Here is a 17,634-nt window from a genome sequence, read left to right as displayed (position 1 = left end):
ATTAGTGGTTTGGCTTTGGTTGGGAACAGTAGGTGCCAGTCTATCTCAACACTGTGGTGGCCAGGGTCGAAGAGACCTATTGCTGCCTTTCTAGACATAATAGATGGCTGGCCGTTGACGGTCCAATCTGCATAAACAGATATCTGTGTCTCCAGACATTCTCTTTGGCTAATTCTGGGCATATAGTATTTGTGGTGTTATCTTGGGGTTTAAAGTCTATCCACCAGGATGAGTTGGGCAGAATGTGAGACCGACTCAGGCACTTCTGATGAACTTTGAGAGTGTCTCTAATTCTCCTTGGCCAAGCGTCAATAAATATTACAGCATAAGACGTCAGAGGCTCCTGAACACTCCTGAACACTCGCCACTGACCATTGACTTTAGCAATTTCTCCACAACAATAAGACTATAAAATACTGTTGCAGTAACAGCTGTCAGACATGTACGCGACTGATTACATTACATTGCAATGTGGTAATATGGCATTGCATTTTTAATGTGTGTGAGGGCTCTGATGGCCTTTTGTTCCTCGGCCTGTCTGATCTGAGAGCAGCACTCCTCAGCGGGTTTTATCCGGTGATCACTACATGCTCCTCTTTCTCTCCACATTCACTCTGTCACAGGTCAATAAACCGCTTAATTACTGCAATGCATCTTCTGGCATCAGAATAAAGTGTACCACACTCTTCAGGTTTATTTACAAAGACGTTATCTGTATTTTATTGACTGGTGCCTCACAACTGCCTTATCAGATATCATCATATACGGTGGAAACAGACATCATTTGCTTTCTTTGTTTAATGTTTAAATTTGGCTTTTGAATGAATGTCTTCATATGGTTTCTCTCTTTCTGCAGTTTAATCAAACTGGACGGGGCAGTGTGTGCAGCCAAGCCATAATGCTCGTGACTGACGGGGCGACAGAAATGTATGATGACGTTTTTGAAAAGTACAATTGGCCAGAAAGAAAGGTTAGTCTCTGTCTCTCTTCTGTTTCACATGGTGTCTAATTTTCAATGTTATACTGTACGTGTCCTATTACTGAAGTTTCTGCTTGCTCTGCAGTTTTCTTCCAGCCGGGATAGATGTACATTTTAATACTTCATGTCAGGTGGAGCTCCTGTCTTGACGTTTTGAGGAATTGGTTTCTTACTTCATTACCACTCATGTTATGTAAAATCCATGTCAATGTGATGCTCTTCAATGTGTTGATGCATTAGAGGGATATTTCCCTCCACCAGGAATAAAATATGCAAAATTAACTGCTTTCAAGGGCAGAGTATGTACAAGCGGCTCAGTCTCAAAGGCTCTGGTCCTCCTCCCTCCACACTTCTTCCTGGACTCTGTGACTCCGGGTTTAAAATCTTTTGTTAGCCTCCCTTTGTAAGACAAAAAATGGACTGCTGTGCCACTCACAAAGCAATATAAACAACAGCTCAGGGGCTTTTGTTCAGTCCTATCAAGCATATGTGTGTTGGCAGTGTTTGGCAGGGTACAGGGCAGTATTTGGCAGGCTACCCCACCCCCACTCATACACCCTCAGGGCTGCTATATGGCAGCCATTCAGTGTTTTCTATATGCTTTATGCTTAGCAAAGCATCTGGAGCCAATGAGCCGTGCAGGTTTGGCAAAGTGTCACACAGCGTTCTTTAAAAGGACACTGGAACATGCCCTTATTCCCAATCCCCAACAAAAGGAAATTAAACTGAATTTAACTGCAGAGAGTGCAGACCGAAGAAAAAAATCCAACCAACTTTCTGTTAAAACACTAAGATGGACTGAAAGAAAGGAGGGATAGGAAAAAGCAGGAAAAGCACCTTTACAGTCAGTGTTCCCTCATGAGGATGTAAAAACATGCAGTGACTTCTTGCACCAGAGCCAGATAGAATCAGGACAGGAAGATAAAGTACTGAGGAGACACATCACTTTGCATGTTTTTTTTTTTAATCCTTCCATCTCTTCTCACCTCTGCACAGGTGCGAATATTCCCTTACCTGATTGGACGAGAGTCTGCATTTGCTGATAACCTCAAATGGATGGCTTGTGCCAACAAAGGTTTGGGACTTTCTGATAAACACTTCTCAAGACAGCTTCGTGTTTGAGTGTCAGATACGGACTGATGCGGCGTTTATGCAGAGTGATATGATCGAGGTTGAGGATGTGTGGGTATCCGTGTGGTTTGGCCGTGTGTGTTAAGTGTTTTTTCATGTGTGCATGCGTGTGTATGTGCTGGCTTCGACTCTTTATGCCAAGAGGCAATGAAGTGGCACTTGGGGGGGGTCAGAGGTCAATCTGCTCTAATCCCTCTTCCTGTCAGAGTGTCTCCCCCTTGGCTGCTCGCTGCTGATGGCTCCCACGTGTCAACACTCTGGATGAGTGCCCTCTGGAAGGGAAAGTCGGGAAAGGAAAGGGAAAACAGATCACAGAGGGACTGTGGGGAGACAAGCCCCAAACATTGTTCCCCCATACAGACCCCCACCGTGAAATAACCTTACATGTCCAGTATGAAGCATTGTCAGCAACAGAAGGAGCTGACACCAAGTTAAATGACTCCTCTGTCGCCCTAAGCTCTAAACCATTGGAAACCAGTAATGTCAGGGACATCAGCAAGCATGGAAAGTAATTAAGTAAATTTACTTAAGTACTGAATTTTAATTGTATTTTCTGCTATGTTATACTTCTACTACATTTCAGGAGGAAATATATTTATCACAGTTATTACAGTTCAGCTATAGTCTAATGTGGCTAATTAAAGCGCCATTGTTTAGCATTTTAACATGATAAATGTATCTTTGAAATTATTTGGATGGTGATTATTTGGATCTACATTTGCTTTCACTCACTTCAGTCACAGTGTGATATCTATTGAGTACCTCTGTTGTTTATCCGTTAAGGAGGGGGAGCTATGTATTGTATCAGCAGGAGCAGGAGTCACCGAAGCCAGAAATGTTCCTGTCTTACACATAACTGTAAACGTTGCTTACGTCGCAATGCATCATTATGAGTCATCAAATAATATAAACTATACATAACAAGGACACCCTGAAAGAGGCCGTTCTGCATAATAATATGTTTATTTTTGATACGTAACTAGATTTTGCTGATTTAGCTACGTAGCTACTACTGAGGTTGTGTCTTATCTGCACACACATTTAGATGGAGTACTAAACATTGCTGATCTGATACTTCCCCAACTACCTGATATGATTTTTATTTTTTTTTTAAATCAAAATCTGTTTTTTAAAGGATTTCCGATATATCCAAAGTGCAATGCTGAATGATCATTACAAAAACATGAGGTAGACGTGAGTACAACAATTAGCACCAATGTGTCCAGATCGACAACAATTGGGTAATATAACTTAGAAACAAAACAAAAAGAACGAAAAAACAACAACAACCAAATGCAACGCTATACAGAAAAGAAATATCAAATAAAATCTTCATATGTAAAATAATCCCTCCCTAGTCACTGCCAATACACTATAATAATATGAGCACATTGCCACATCTAGAGCCTGTGCTAAAAATAAGCAAAGAGTACGTAACGTTGTTAAGCTGCACCTAATGGCCAAGTCCTCACAGAGTCTGGAATGCATTAAGAAAAGGACCCCACGCCTTCTGAAATCTCTTAAATCTTGCTTAAGCGAGTATCTAACCTTCTCTAATTTTAAGCAGGACATGATTTCTTCTAGCCATTGTGCATGAGTGGGAGGGGAGGCATCCCTCCGATATGATTTTTAATATTTGAATGTCTAGCCTTAAATGGTCCAAATACACTGTAGACGATGCCTCATTTAAGGTTAATATGTGTGTGTGTTTAATTTACAGGATATTTTAGTCAGATCTCCACATTGGCAGACGTTCAGGAGAATGTGATGAGGTATCTTCATGTCATGAGCCGCCCAAAGGTTATTGACCACGAGCACGACACAGTGTGGACGGAAGCTTACGTGGACAGTGCTGTAAGTATGTTACAAGCAGTATCGTGACTTCCTGTGATTGTTCAAATTATTAGTTCTCATTTGCGATATACATTTATATATAAATGTGTCTGCATGGTTGTACAATGTGGATAAAATAACAGGAATCTCTCACAGAAAACGCATGTTCGTGTTAGCCTGTCCATGCTATACTTTACAGTAAGTGTGCACATGTGTGCGCCTGCTTTCTCGTCATTATTCTTCATGCAGCTGGAATGATTCCTCATTATGAGCTTCATTAATCTGCATGGATCTTCCCCCCACAGTATGCATCTGCATCCTCAAAGTCAATGCACAGCGTTAAGGCTCTAACTCACAGGATGATTCAATCTTTATGCATTTCTTCTTTCATTTCAGCTTTCCCAGGCTCATAAGGTAAATATCTACATGTCATGTGATCTTTACATGCCCTCAGGTAGAATCATATTTACAACAGTGTTTTTATTATAAAAACAATCGACCACATTGTGTAGGAAGTGGGTTTAAACTAGCACCAGAAAGGAGATCATGAGCAGGTTTCTTCTGGGAGTCAGTAAATGTGAGTTATATTGTATGAAGTAGAAGCGACTTGAGAGGTTAAATAGCTGCTCACCGTCCCACATTTTTTCACTTTTGGACATTATTCTTAAATATTTCCTTGAAGAAAGTCTAAAGTGAGGAGAAGCTCGCTCTCCTCTCTGAGGGGCAGAGGCAGCAGAGGAGCATTTATTGTACTTTCCTTCCAGTATGGAGACGATGAGCATGCACACACTAAAACACACACACACACACACACACACACACACACACACACAGAAGGGTTGGGAGATTGTCCTCTGGAGTGTGTGCTCTTGTATCACAGCCTCAGACACACCATTCATCATTCTGTGGATCATTGCATTTTATCTCCTAAAGCCCATAATAAAACTGACATTGGCGGGGAGACCAAGAAAGAGAGAGAGGGAGAAAACGGGGAGAGTGAGAGAGAGAGAGGGATGGAGGTGGTTAGGCATCCATGGGTTTACCTGTGTGTGTGTGTGTGTGTGTGTGTGTGTGTGTGTGTGTAGACCGAAGCAGTCCAGTTTCCACTTCTATTGTGTGTTGTGATGAATTTAAGGACCCACCATTCTTCATTTTGTCAAGCCAGCTAAAACACACTGCAGTTCACAGCTCGTTTGCTTCATATGCATGCAGATACAAATGAACATCAACTAGACAAACGCACACGCACGCACACACACACACTCAGCTGTGTCGACTCATGAGGTGAGGGAATAGCAGACCTACTTTAACAGCGCTCATGTGCTTAATTATGTCAGCCTTCATCTCACCGAACTGACCTCGTCTCCTCCTCTGAGGCCGTCACAGTCACACGTTTCAGGTTTGACAACAGAAAGGCTGTGGCCAGATTCTGCGGGATTTCAATTAGTTGCTGTTCTTTGTGCAATGAATTAATGTTGAATCTGTGAGTCTGATGAGACTTTTAATGTGTTCCTTGCTTGAATTTGTACCTACCTTTGGCTTAGTCATTTTCAAGTCCTGAAGCTGTTATTCTCCACTCAATAAGTCACGCTTGTCTCTTTTCTATCTGGAAATTTTAATTGAATTTCATGTCAGTTAGGCTGTCTTTTCACTGGTAATTAGCTCGTGTAGCTGAAGCTGTACGTGAGAAATGATTCACACGGCTGCTTTTTTTCCGTCCTTCCAATAGTTTAGAGGTTTTGTTTGAACATAAGAAATAATAATATTTGTTACATTAGTTTAACTGTGTTGGCTGTTATTCAGAATTTATTAAATGTTCAGATTAAGAAATTGTGAGTAAACATGTGGCCTTCTGTGCAGTATTTGCTAATGTTTACAAACCTGATCAGAGTCAATCATACGCGAGCACGCTGTCAGTGTCAGTGGGATGATTCTGCTAAAATAGCAGCTTTAAACTGTTAGACATTATTTTATTTATTTATTTTTCAGTTGAGAGACAAAGCCGGCCCAAGTCTGATGACTACAGTCGCCATGCCTGTCTTCAGCACAAAGAATGAAACGGTAAGTGACAATGGTGGAAAATAACTAAGTACATTTACTCAAGCACTGTAGTTCTCTGCACTTTACTTGAGTATTTCTAGTTTTTGCTGCCCTAAACCTTTACTCCACTATTTCAATGGCAAACACTGTACTCGTTACTCTTTACTTTATTTGACAGCTGTAGTTACTCGTTGCTCTTGTTTTTTTTACATTAAATCATTTTTAACACATTGTTAAAGATTAAATGAATGGCCTCCAACCTTTTTGGCTAGAGATCGCTGTGTCTATTTGTGGCTCCTTGAAAAAAATAATATTTCACAAAACACAAAGGTTAAAGAAAAGTCCAATATATGAATAGAATGAAAACGATACACTTGTGCAGCACAACTTTTATATTTTCTTATCAGATTAATTATATCACTAATTGTCATGAATTATATCATGCTTCAGAATTATCTTGGTATCTAACTCTTAGTTTGGGAATTTGACTCGATCAGCTACAACAATACGCTTCTGCTTACACATTGATCTAATCATGTCATGTTTAATAAAAGTATTAGTGACTGGGCATTTGTGTTTTAGTTTTAGTTTTTATACTTTATGTACAATCATAATAATGAATCTGTACTCTAAGACTTTTACTTCTAATGCAACCTGCAACTACTGCACACTGCTCCTTTAAGTAAAGGAATAGTGCCTGAATATTCATGCAGTTTTCATCTAAAGTTGTGTATGTGTGTTTTGAATCTTTTCATGCAGAAGAACCAGGGTATTCTGTTGGGCGTCGTTGGAACAGACATCCCTCTGCAGGAGCTGATGAAGCTCATCCCCAAACATATGGTACAATCAGCTGTTCTTGTACTTTTGCTTTGCATAAATGCATGTAGTAATGTGCGTTTTTTTAAATGTCTTCCTCATGGTCTGATTGTGTGTCTCTAGTTAGGAATCCATGGGTACGCATTTGCTATCACAAACAACGGCTACATCCTGACACACCCGGACCTCAGACCTTTGGTAATCCACTTTCTTAACATTACATTTACACCTCAACAGTCTCACAACATTCCCTGACTTTACCCTGTTTTTTCTTTTTGTTTTGTCCATGCTATTGTATGCATAACCGAAATGATGAACTGAACGCCTCCATTAACAAGTGCACACAGAGACAAATGTGTTATCTGGTTAGGAGGCTAAATGGGCTCGTATAGTCTGTAATCCCAACCTTTTCCTTTGATGTATGCATGCAGGGATAAAGGCCATTCATAGGGCTGGCTGGCCTGAGATTTCCCAGAGGTAACTTAACACTCGCTGGCAGAGACCACAGCCACTCACCCTGGGACCGCTGGTTCCTCAGGAACTATGGCTGTGCTAGTGGATCTGTGTGTGCCAGTGTTAGTGCTATTCCTCTCTGTGCAACTCTGTATGTGAGTGTGTGTTAGTCTGTGTTGGTTATTTTTGTGAGTGTCTCTTTGTGGCTAAAATTGTGCTGTGGTTGTAGTCAATGACTTTCTTGTTTCTTGTGGACCAGGCGACATATAGTAGCAGAGTTTGACATGTACACTTTAATGTATTGATGTTGACTTGTTTAAGCGTGGATATCCTATCAATCATATTAATTATTTTTTAATTTACCTGACAGTGTTAATTTCACAGACGATTTGTTAAATAATTACACAGCAAAACCTCCAAAACAAGGCTTGATAAATAAGGGCATACAGCAAGTCTTCATTTCATCACTGAAACACAAAAGACACATTGCAGAGAGGCTTTTCTACACATATTAATTTCTGTAATATTAGGCTTATAAATGAGGCTATAAAATTGTGCATCACATGCAGATTTCACAGTTGGGTCAGGCTAGATTAGCAGACATATTTATGCTGTGGATAAACGTTTAGTCAAAGTAAACCATCTCTACACAAAAAGGATCATTAAACGGTGTATCTTGTGTTCCTGTGTGCAGTATCAGGACGGTCAGAAGAGGAGAAAGCCCAACTACAGCAGCGTGGATCTCTCTGAGGTGGAGTGGGAGGACAAAGACGATGCTGTACGTGTTAAACTCCTAAAAAAAAAAAATGTTAATGTCAATGCAGATACATTGTTTGCAGTGAAACACTAGATGTACTAGCTGTACTTTGCAACTCATACAATGATTTCATTTTACATTGTTACTGGATTGAATGTTCTCCTAAATTTTATATAATTTAAAATTTACTTATCAAGGTACGACTGTTCAATTTCCCAATAAAATTGTAGCCTCAGGCTGCTGGATCAATGACCCAGCCTCGACTTCTCTGCTGTATGTGCCTCTTTGTGTGCTTTATCTTTTAGCTGCGCAACGCTATGGTGAATAGGAGGACAGGGACTTTCTCTATGGAGGTGAAGAAGACAGTGGATAGAGGGGTGAGGCTGCAGATAAAGATGTTTAGTGTCTTTCTATCAGATCAGGTTGTTCCTTGTCTTGTCTCTAGACTAAAGGAGGCAATCTCATCTGCACTTCACTTCTTATTCTTCTCTTTTAGAGACGTGTCCTGAAGATGCACAATGACTATTACTACACTGACATCAAAGGGACACCATTCAGGTGGACGAAAAAGTTTTATTACATTCCTGAAACGACTTTCTGTCAAGTTTATGTCTCGGTTACAGTTAAATGTTGACTCACTGTTTGGTTGTCTTTGCTTTTGCCTCCAGTGTCGGAGTGGCTCTCTCCAGAGGTCATGGAAAATACTTCTTCAGAGGAAATGTGTCAGTTGAAGCCGGTATGCCACTTCAACTCTGTCATCTACTCTATTAACAAAAGCCTGGATAGACTGAGATGCATGTCACTCTGACCTGCCTGTTTGGGGAGGCATTGTATCAGTCCCAGGCCGGCATTGCTGAAGCGTAACTGACTTGTGTTTTTCAGGGCTCCGTGATCTGGAACAGCCAGATGTCGCCCTGGCAGATGAATGGTAAAGCTGGGGTTATGGAAGTGGGCATTCAAGCATTATGTAGGTTATCCCTCTGTGTTCATTGGGGATGTTGAGGCCTGTGATGTAACAGTGTCCCTCTGTTTGGACAACAGGACTTACTGCAACACAGAGGAGCAGCACGAGCACCGTCACCTGACCCAGATTCAAGCGATCAAGCTCTTCATGACGGGCCGCAGACAACACCTCAAATGTAACAGTGACACATAACATTAGACTACAAGGAGATTCTTACAAAAGAGAATGTTGTTTTGGGTCAAAAAGATTTGTATTTGTTCATCAGGTCTTTAAAATGTTCTGCAACATTGTGCAGGTGACAGAGAGCTGATCCAGGAGGTGTTATTTGATGCTGTGGTCACTGCTCCACTGGAGGCCTACTGGACTGGACTGGCTCTCAACAAATCAGAGTAAGAACATTTTTTTTCATAACCAGCATGTACAGGAATAACATTCATAGCAATTAATCAGTTTTAATCCACATGTAAACATGGGAATGCTATTTTAAGACTTTGAGCACTCTGAATCCAGTTTTAATGTCATGCTTTGAGTTCCTAAAATGCATGTAATTTTTGATGGATCTATTGATTATTGTTTAGTTATGAATCCTTTAATAAAGAAATTAAGATATGAATTAATACATCTGAAAGAGATCCAACACCATACTTACACTTACACACCACCACCATTCAGTTTAATGAGCAGCAACCTGGTCATACCACATAAATACATTTATATATGTCCTATATCATACATTTGAAAGAAAAACCTAAATTACATGTGGCTGGAAGGATGCACAGATGTGTTTACGTGCCACTGCCCTGTGTTATACCAATGCACCAGGAACTCAGACAAAGGAGTGGAGATTGCTTTCCTGGGTACACGCACTGGCCTGTCAAGAACCAACTTGTTTGTACCCGCCGATCAACTCTCCAATCAGTGAGTGCCACTGCTCAACATTTCACTGATCATTACTTACACTGTGAGATGAGCAGTGATTGTGCTTGATGAATCTGATCCTTTGCTCCTCACCTCAGCGTCATTGTGTGTGTGCTTCTCCAGAGATTTTCTGACAGCGGAGGACAAGGAAGGAGTGTTTAATGCTGATCACTTCCCTCTGTGGTACAAGAGAGCGGCAGAGCAGGTCCCCGGCACATTTGTCTACTCCATTCCCTTCAGCACAGGTATGCAGAACAAAACTAGAGATAAGAAATAGCAGCTCAAGTATGCAGCAAGTTCACCTGAGCCTGCACAAAACAACATTAGTCTATTGCTGTTGAATTATCTGCACTGTACATTATACAGGTCTCTCTCAATAGACGTTCAATTGTTAAGTGCAGAATTATATAAGGTACTTCTTGGAAATTCATTTGGTTGCCTTCATCATTCGGCATTTTAACATCTTGATCAGTCTTTTTCTATGCCCCTCTTTCTGTTATGGATTGTGACTTTTACTGGTTTCCACTGATAGGATGTGCAGCGCATCTCACCTCCCTCACAGCTTTTCTGCAGTTAATGTGGCTCACGTACAGTCTGCTGGCCAGAGGCGGGAGAATTCAGCAGGACATTTACCACCTTTCCTTTGTTAACGATGACTGCATCCACTCAGGCTTTGCCATCATAACCTTAAATGTCCAATCACAGCAGCGATCTCAGAATTATTAGAGTCATCTGGCTGTGGAAAAAAGCTCTGACGGGACTCCATTACTGTAAAGTAATGGACTAGTACTGCGGTTTCTTTTGTGCCTGCTGATTGAGGCTGCTGAGTAAAGGGCACCATCTAGTGACAAGAACGTGTAACCTGAACAATTGACTTGTAGTTTATTCTCTGCTCCGCCTCTCTAGCTCTAGAAAATAAGAGCGTGGTTTTGGCCAGCACAGCAATTCAGCTCCTTGATGACAGAAAGTCTCCAATTGTTGCAGGTAACAGCAACTAAACTATCTTTTATATCATTATCTTCATGTTAATACTTATTTTTTAGATATATTGCACTGTGTCTTATGTGCTTGGTTTTGTGCTCAGCTGTTGGGATCCAGATGAAGCTTGAGTTCTTTCAGAGGAAGTTCTGGACTGCCTGCAGACAGGTAACTTCACAGCAAACACTGCAACATGTTTTACAATAAAATGAGCTGATGACAAGATGTGAAACTAAACTAGTTTTGTTTTGTGCTCAGTGTACAGCTCTGGACGGAAAGTGTAGTATCAGCTGTGATAACGACGTAAGTACAGTCACATAAGTCTGACTTTTGGTTTTGGTTTTTTACGGTTATTTTATGAACATAATCTTTTATTCACTCTTCTGACAGGACATTAACTGTTATCTCATTGATAACAATGGCTTCATTCTTGTCACAGAGGAGCAATCTCAGGTACTGTGTGGCATGTTTGTGTATACATGTTTACAGCAATGTGCAAAATAAGCATAACTGCTTCAGTTATCCATGAATATTATAGATAAATAATGGCAATAAAAGGCTACTTTGTATTTTGCACTGCAGAGCATGCGCGTGTTTAAATCAGATCATATAAGTGGACATACTGTACGCTGTTTGCGTCATAGGAAGTAATCCTGTAAAATCATAGTCATGTGACTTTACAGATAAACACAAAACATGTTCTGTACCTTAACAGCAGCCTTTAATACCAGATTTACAAATTACTTGGCATGATTTGGAAACTGTAACACCCTGTTAGGTGTCTATCCAGTGTCTATGGTGGAATGTAATGTAAGTAAATTTACTCAAGTACTGTCAAGTTCAAATTCAAGGTACTTACTATTTCCATTTTATGCAGCTCTTTACTCACTTCTACTCCATTACATTTCAGACGGACATATTTTACTTTTCATTCAATTAAAATTGTCTGACAGCTGGAGTTTTCTGTCCATGTATCTCCAGATGTGGTAATTTAGTTACCTGAAAAATGCATTGTCACAAAGTTGTTATTAGAGATGACATGGTTCTCACAGGACAGCAGTGCTAGAAACATATGATGTTCTTATAGAACATGACGCATTGCTGTAGATTAAACTACCGGACAGTATATAAAGTAGTTGAAATGAGCTCAACCTTAAACATCTACAGCAGTAAAATGCAACATAAATGATCCAAAAACATCATATACAATAGGAAAGCATGTTGCTGATAAGACTCACATACTTTTACTTAAGTAAGGTTTAGAACGCAGGACTTTTATATTTTCACAGAGTGGTATTTGTACTTTTACTTAAGTAAATACGTCTTCAACCACTGCATCGGTCGATTCCTGTCAATAAGCTGCACCTTGGCTCCATTCTTTATCTTATTGTCTCTGAAATCTGTAAACTGGAAAGATTACATTAAACAAAATGTTTATGTTAAGAGATGTCCCTGTGTGCTTTAACATATCTTCTCTCTCAGACAGGGCTCTTCTTTGGACAGGTGGAGGGTGCTGTTATGAATAAACTTCTCCAAATGGGCTCCTTTAAAAGGTCTGAGATACGATATAACATACATCTGAACCCTGCATTGATGCATTAAATGTGACCTTAAAAGGGTGTTATTGTACATGTCATCTGCTCTGTTTGTGTGTGTTGCAGGATCACACTGTATGACTACCAGGCCCTTTGCAAAGAGTATGCTGGGAGCAGTGATAGTGCACGCACTTTATCAGATGTGAGTATGAAATACAGCACATCGTCTGGTAAATTTAAAGATAGAGACGTGAGACGCAGTCATTTCAATCTGTGGTACACTACTGTACATCCTGTATGCAGTAAGTTAAAATAATTAGCACAGACTTCGATTCCTATCTCAGGGTTTGTGGTTTTCACACTCATGTATCATCAGTGTACTGTAGAGCTGACTCAAAATAAATTCTTAAAAAAATGTTATTTCATTTTTGCACTACTACTTTCTCTCTTTTTCAGCCCTTCACTGTTGTTAAGTGGCTCCTGACTGAACTTGTCATGTAAGAACAACTCAAAAACATTTAGTGTTATACACCCTGCAAGATACGATGTCCACATGTGGTGTGGTGAATCTTTATGATATATATTATAGCAAAAAAAGTTTCTTAATGTTTATTTATGTTAGTGTAATTAGTGTTAACTCAAACATTTGTTTTTAATATGATTTTTCTCTCAAGTTTTCTGTTAGAGTTTAACCTGTACAGCTGGTGGAATATCGACCTTTCGGTTAAAGGTAACTGTGGTTGATATTTATAGGTTTGTGTGTGAGAACGAGAGGTGCATGTGTGAGAGAGTATGAGAATGAAAAACCTTCCCTGTTCATCTGTGGTTTTGTCACCTTCTGTGGCTCTGTTAAACTTCCTTTCTGTCACGTTCAGCTCAGAGATCTCGGGGTAAAACCATGATGGTGCCGTGTGACACAGAATATCCTGCCTTCGTCTCTGAACGCACCATCAAAGAAACCACAGGCAACATTGACTGTGAGGGCTGTGTCAGGTACTGCTTCAGGCCATCACCCCCATTGCTGACAATATCTCTCCATATTAAACCATAGATGTTCAGTCTGTTTTTAACATTTTAATTCCAGTCTCTGTCTCTGTTTGGGCTGCAGATCTTTTGTCATACAGCAGATTCCCAGCAGCAACCTCTTCATGGTTGTTGTGGACAATAAGTGTGACTGCAGCAGTGCTCCTCCAGTAACCATGGATCCCATTGAGATCATGTATATCCTTTCTTGATGAAACAGGTGTTATGATATGTGGCATTTTTTTGTGTATGTTCTGAACTCATTATGTATTTACATCCTTGACGCCTTTGAACACAACGAGTCACTAAAATGTGACAGACTGAAGTTTCAGAAGGACAGAAAGAAGCCTGAATCATGTCATCCTTTCCATCCGGAGGTATGAGATTGTGTGTTTGCATCCAAATGTGTGTCTACCTATACTAACTTATATACTAACTAACTTATACAGTCAAGTCGATACTGGAGCGGAGATGTTTTGTATCCTTGGACAACTCTAATGAAACTATAAACAAACATCCTAATAAATACTCCATTAAAGATGATTTCTGCATGATCATTACACAATAATTTATAAGTTTATTTCACCTTCAGTCTTATTAAGTCTTAATTAGTTTGACCACCATTCTTGGTAATAATATGACTGTACTTATAGTTGCTGAGATATGGGAATACTGTGAGTCGTGAGATGGTCATATTGATTTTAATTAAACCATTAGAAGGTGAATGTGTTTCTGTGTAATGAGGGGTTATTAACCATTTTTTCTTTGAAATAAAGTGATTTTGATCATGTGGTTAAACTTCTGGCCTGCTTGCCCCCTCTGATGCTGATGAGCTCCCAGTATCATTAGCCACTTTTCTGTGTTACCATGATCAATCCAAAATGATGTCAAAAACTATGAGAATAAGACAAAACTTGCTCAACAACACACCTTTTCATACCTATTAGCATCCACTATTGTGTTTCCAGATGAAACAAGAATATAACCACCCTGTTAATATTTAATATCATACACTGATTGTCTGTGTCTTCTGCAGGAAAATGCCATGGAGTGTGGTTCAGCAACACGCCTTTCCAGTACTCTAACAGCAGCTCTGCTCCCTCTGATAGCAGCAACCATCAGCAGGTGACCATTAGCAGCAGAACTGGAGATCAGTAAGGACTAAATCAACAAGAAGATGCTTATAAACACATAGAGAACACGGCCAATCAGAAATGAATTTGCTCATGCCTCTGCAACAGACAGCGCTCTACTAAGAAAAAAAATCTTTATCTGTAGCACTGAGACTCACATCCATTAATCCAGAAAACATAAATGACGTGGTGCAGCAAAATGAGAATAACGAGAGTGCTTGTGACTTTGTTCAGAGCATTGCAGATCACGCCACAGACAGTTTGCCATATTGTCCTGAATGTGTGCTGAAATTAAATAAGAGAAAGAAATTCAGTATGTGAACTGTAAAAACAGAAGTGTGCAGTAGGAGTACAGGTATTGTCAGAGAAAAAAACAAGTCGTTCATTCAAAGGATGATAGTAAGACATCAAATATGTTTGTTTCTTTATTGGTAAGAAAAAAATGAAGGCTAATGTAAAAGTCTGCAGAATGTTAAAATGCACTTTTCTTGTATGTGAAAAATCCCGAACGCTCTATATTTTTGGCAATTAATTGCTGAAAACAATGGACAGTGCCGTAGTTTTCTTTCTACATATACTTTAAGTTTATTTTGTAACTAAATTCTTTTTGATGTCAGTAAGAATATGGATCATGTAAAAAACAAAACAAAAAAAAAAAAAAAAACCTGAGAGACAACAGAGCATTCAATCTTGCTTTATTCTGCCAGGTTCTCCGTGTTTTAAAGCAGAAGACATTTCAGAAAAGCTAAAGATGCATGATGAAGATCACAGAATGATACATTGATATATACAGTCATAATTTGTCAAAGTGACCACATACTCTTAACCACATGTTTAAGAAAGCTGATGAATAAATACAAAAATATTTTTCTTCCGTCATTTACCCCTTGTGTTATTTTGTCAAGTGTGTGTGTGGCAAGTGAGACTAATGTAAATGTGTGTGTGTGTGTGTATATGTCAAGAAAATCTGATTTAACAGAAAACACATTATAAAACAAAAAAATATATATATATATATGACAAAAAGAATAACTTTGCATAGTTATATATGAGAAAAAGAAAGTAAAAAGATGCAGGTTGGAACCCATGCTGTGCTTTGTATGTCATAAACCACAACTTTAAAATAACATTATGCACTGTTTGTTGTTGTTTTTTGTGTTTTAGCACACCTCTAGTGAGTTTAATTCACTAATTACATGCTGTTGTAGATATGGACACATTAGTTATTACATTTGTTGTCAAGCCAAACAAGCAAGTGCAACAACACAAGACATAACAGTCAGCTAATATTGTTTACCTGTAAAACAGCAAGAAGCCCAGCTCGGCATCCTTTTATTTAATGGAACTCTTCCCCAACAACCCAAAGCCATTCCTGCTCTTTCTCTTCTTAGCTTTGCCCTTTTTGGTCTCTTCACTTCTGGTGTGCCTTGCCTGGTTACATTGCAGTGTGTTAATGTGCTACATACTTACTTGGAGCCCAAAGTTATATAGTGTGATATGGGATTATGGGTTACATAGTAAAAAAGTGGAAATGGCAGAGGAAACTTCATCCTGTTGCAAGTCAGTGCAGCATCAAAATTGTACTGACGCCTTAGAAAAGTTACGCAATATTGCTTTAAAATTGGAAAACTTTGTTAAAAGTTTGGTTTAATCTAAGTTCTGATACAAATCAAGACTAAATTAGAAAGGGTCAACTTTAAACTTCAGCATTACTTCTGGACAGTAGCGTATAAGTGATTTAGGGCAAATTGAGCTGGCTCTTCACAGATGGATTCATACAAATTCCATTCCTCATCCTGTGGAAAGAAAGAAACCAACTGTAGCATCTACAAATGTATATGACAAATATATAATATTTTATGTCATGCCAGACTTACATCCTCATCTTGAGGCTCCTGTTCGTGCATTTCCACGGGATCTACGACTGAGAAAGACACGCGCAGTAAGATGATCGTTTCTGTTTTATCACAAAGTCTGTAAAAAAGAATCCACAGCTTCTCTCCAACAGATTAGATACAAGAATTTGGCGGCGATGATGCTGTCATGACTGTGTGTATCTTGGGCAGCATTACATTTCATTACATTTCAGTTCATCTTTGCTCACATCTGAAAAAAACACTGTTAGACACTAGCAAAACAGGTTATTTTTGTCTTGGCACGTCTCCCACACACGTGGTTTACTTACAGTTAGAGATGCACATCTTGTATGTTTGTTTTTAGCAAACAGGTCATTTCCACAATAGTTATTTCAGAACTCTATTCAACTGAAAAAGTGTGTGTATGGGGCCCATCTTAACCCAAATGAACAATAGTGTTTACAGTGTATTTCAGACAGTAATCTACAATAGCGGATTGCCACTCTCCACTGTTATTCTCAGTCAGACCTAACCCCCAGCCCTCCACCCAGCCCATTATAAACAAAAGCACAACACAAACTGATCAAGTGCCATCTCATCATCTTGCAGTGAGGATTCTAATCTATAATAATGATGTATTACAGATTTAATGCTGTTGGATTTTTTGAGAGATCCCTCAGAAAGCACAATCCTAAACAAATCGTAGGAGATTAGGGAAATACTACGATTGTACCTGTACTGTATGTTTATGTGTGAAAGTTAAACATAATCGATTGACTGACTGATAGACCGCTATTTGCTATAAATGGACATTTCTTTGTGTCTCTGACTGAAGAAGTGTCTTTTTTTGTTGCTTGTGTCTTTCTAGTGAACAGAATAAATGTTAAGGTGCACTGATGGTGAAAATGAAACTTCGAGAACTTACAGTACACATGTTATATTGCCAAAGTTGCAAATTACAAAGTTCTCACCAGCTTGTCTTTTGTTAAGTTTGTTACATTGGATTGTTGAAGCCATCACGATGATACCCACAGTTACTCCACAACCAGCCACAAGTGCTACAAATTTCCAGATCTTAATTTCTGCTGTAAAATAACAGAAGCCATTAACATGTGTCAGTTTATGAAGCAACAAATACTGTAAGAGATGTACTGTGCAAAATTACAAGATTTCAACCACCAATACTAGCGTAATATATATAAAATGGAAAAATAAAGT

General features: G+C 39.3%; 1 protein-coding gene across 1 annotated transcript in view; it reads left to right on the top strand.

Moving 5' to 3' along the window:
- cacna2d3 (calcium channel, voltage dependent, alpha2/delta subunit 3) overlaps positions 1 to 15,463 on the top strand; it is a 31,799-nt gene extending 16,336 nt beyond the window's left edge. The window contains exons 12-39 of the mRNA XM_027278921.1: positions 857 to 970; positions 1,976 to 2,054; positions 3,831 to 3,964; positions 4,340 to 4,357; positions 5,933 to 6,004; positions 6,743 to 6,823; positions 6,923 to 6,997; positions 7,947 to 8,030; positions 8,315 to 8,386; positions 8,506 to 8,567; positions 8,678 to 8,745; positions 8,892 to 8,937; positions 9,051 to 9,148; positions 9,269 to 9,362; positions 9,796 to 9,891; positions 10,015 to 10,136; positions 10,798 to 10,875; positions 10,976 to 11,037; positions 11,128 to 11,172; positions 11,260 to 11,322; positions 12,352 to 12,422; positions 12,531 to 12,606; positions 12,861 to 12,901; positions 13,079 to 13,134; positions 13,280 to 13,397; positions 13,513 to 13,625; positions 13,722 to 13,804; positions 14,464 to 15,463. Of these exons, the coding sequence (XP_027134722.1) occupies positions 857 to 970; positions 1,976 to 2,054; positions 3,831 to 3,964; positions 4,340 to 4,357; positions 5,933 to 6,004; positions 6,743 to 6,823; positions 6,923 to 6,997; positions 7,947 to 8,030; positions 8,315 to 8,386; positions 8,506 to 8,567; positions 8,678 to 8,745; positions 8,892 to 8,937; positions 9,051 to 9,148; positions 9,269 to 9,362; positions 9,796 to 9,891; positions 10,015 to 10,136; positions 10,798 to 10,875; positions 10,976 to 11,037; positions 11,128 to 11,172; positions 11,260 to 11,322; positions 12,352 to 12,422; positions 12,531 to 12,606; positions 12,861 to 12,901; positions 13,079 to 13,134; positions 13,280 to 13,397; positions 13,513 to 13,625; positions 13,722 to 13,804; positions 14,464 to 14,556 (2,214 nt within the window). The 3' untranslated portion in view covers positions 14,557 to 15,463. The remainder of the gene's footprint in view (positions 1 to 856; positions 971 to 1,975; positions 2,055 to 3,830; positions 3,965 to 4,339; positions 4,358 to 5,932; positions 6,005 to 6,742; positions 6,824 to 6,922; positions 6,998 to 7,946; positions 8,031 to 8,314; positions 8,387 to 8,505; positions 8,568 to 8,677; positions 8,746 to 8,891; positions 8,938 to 9,050; positions 9,149 to 9,268; positions 9,363 to 9,795; positions 9,892 to 10,014; positions 10,137 to 10,797; positions 10,876 to 10,975; positions 11,038 to 11,127; positions 11,173 to 11,259; positions 11,323 to 12,351; positions 12,423 to 12,530; positions 12,607 to 12,860; positions 12,902 to 13,078; positions 13,135 to 13,279; positions 13,398 to 13,512; positions 13,626 to 13,721; positions 13,805 to 14,463) is intronic.
- The last annotated feature ends 2,171 nt before the right edge of the window (positions 15,464 to 17,634 follow it).

This window comes from Larimichthys crocea, chromosome VI (genome assembly GCF_000972845.2).
Source record: "Larimichthys crocea isolate SSNF chromosome VI, L_crocea_2.0, whole genome shotgun sequence".
Classification (NCBI taxonomy): domain Eukaryota; kingdom Metazoa; phylum Chordata; class Actinopteri; family Sciaenidae; genus Larimichthys; species Larimichthys crocea.
Note: the sequence above shows the minus strand (reverse complement) of the source record. Positions and strands in the feature narration are given on the sequence as shown.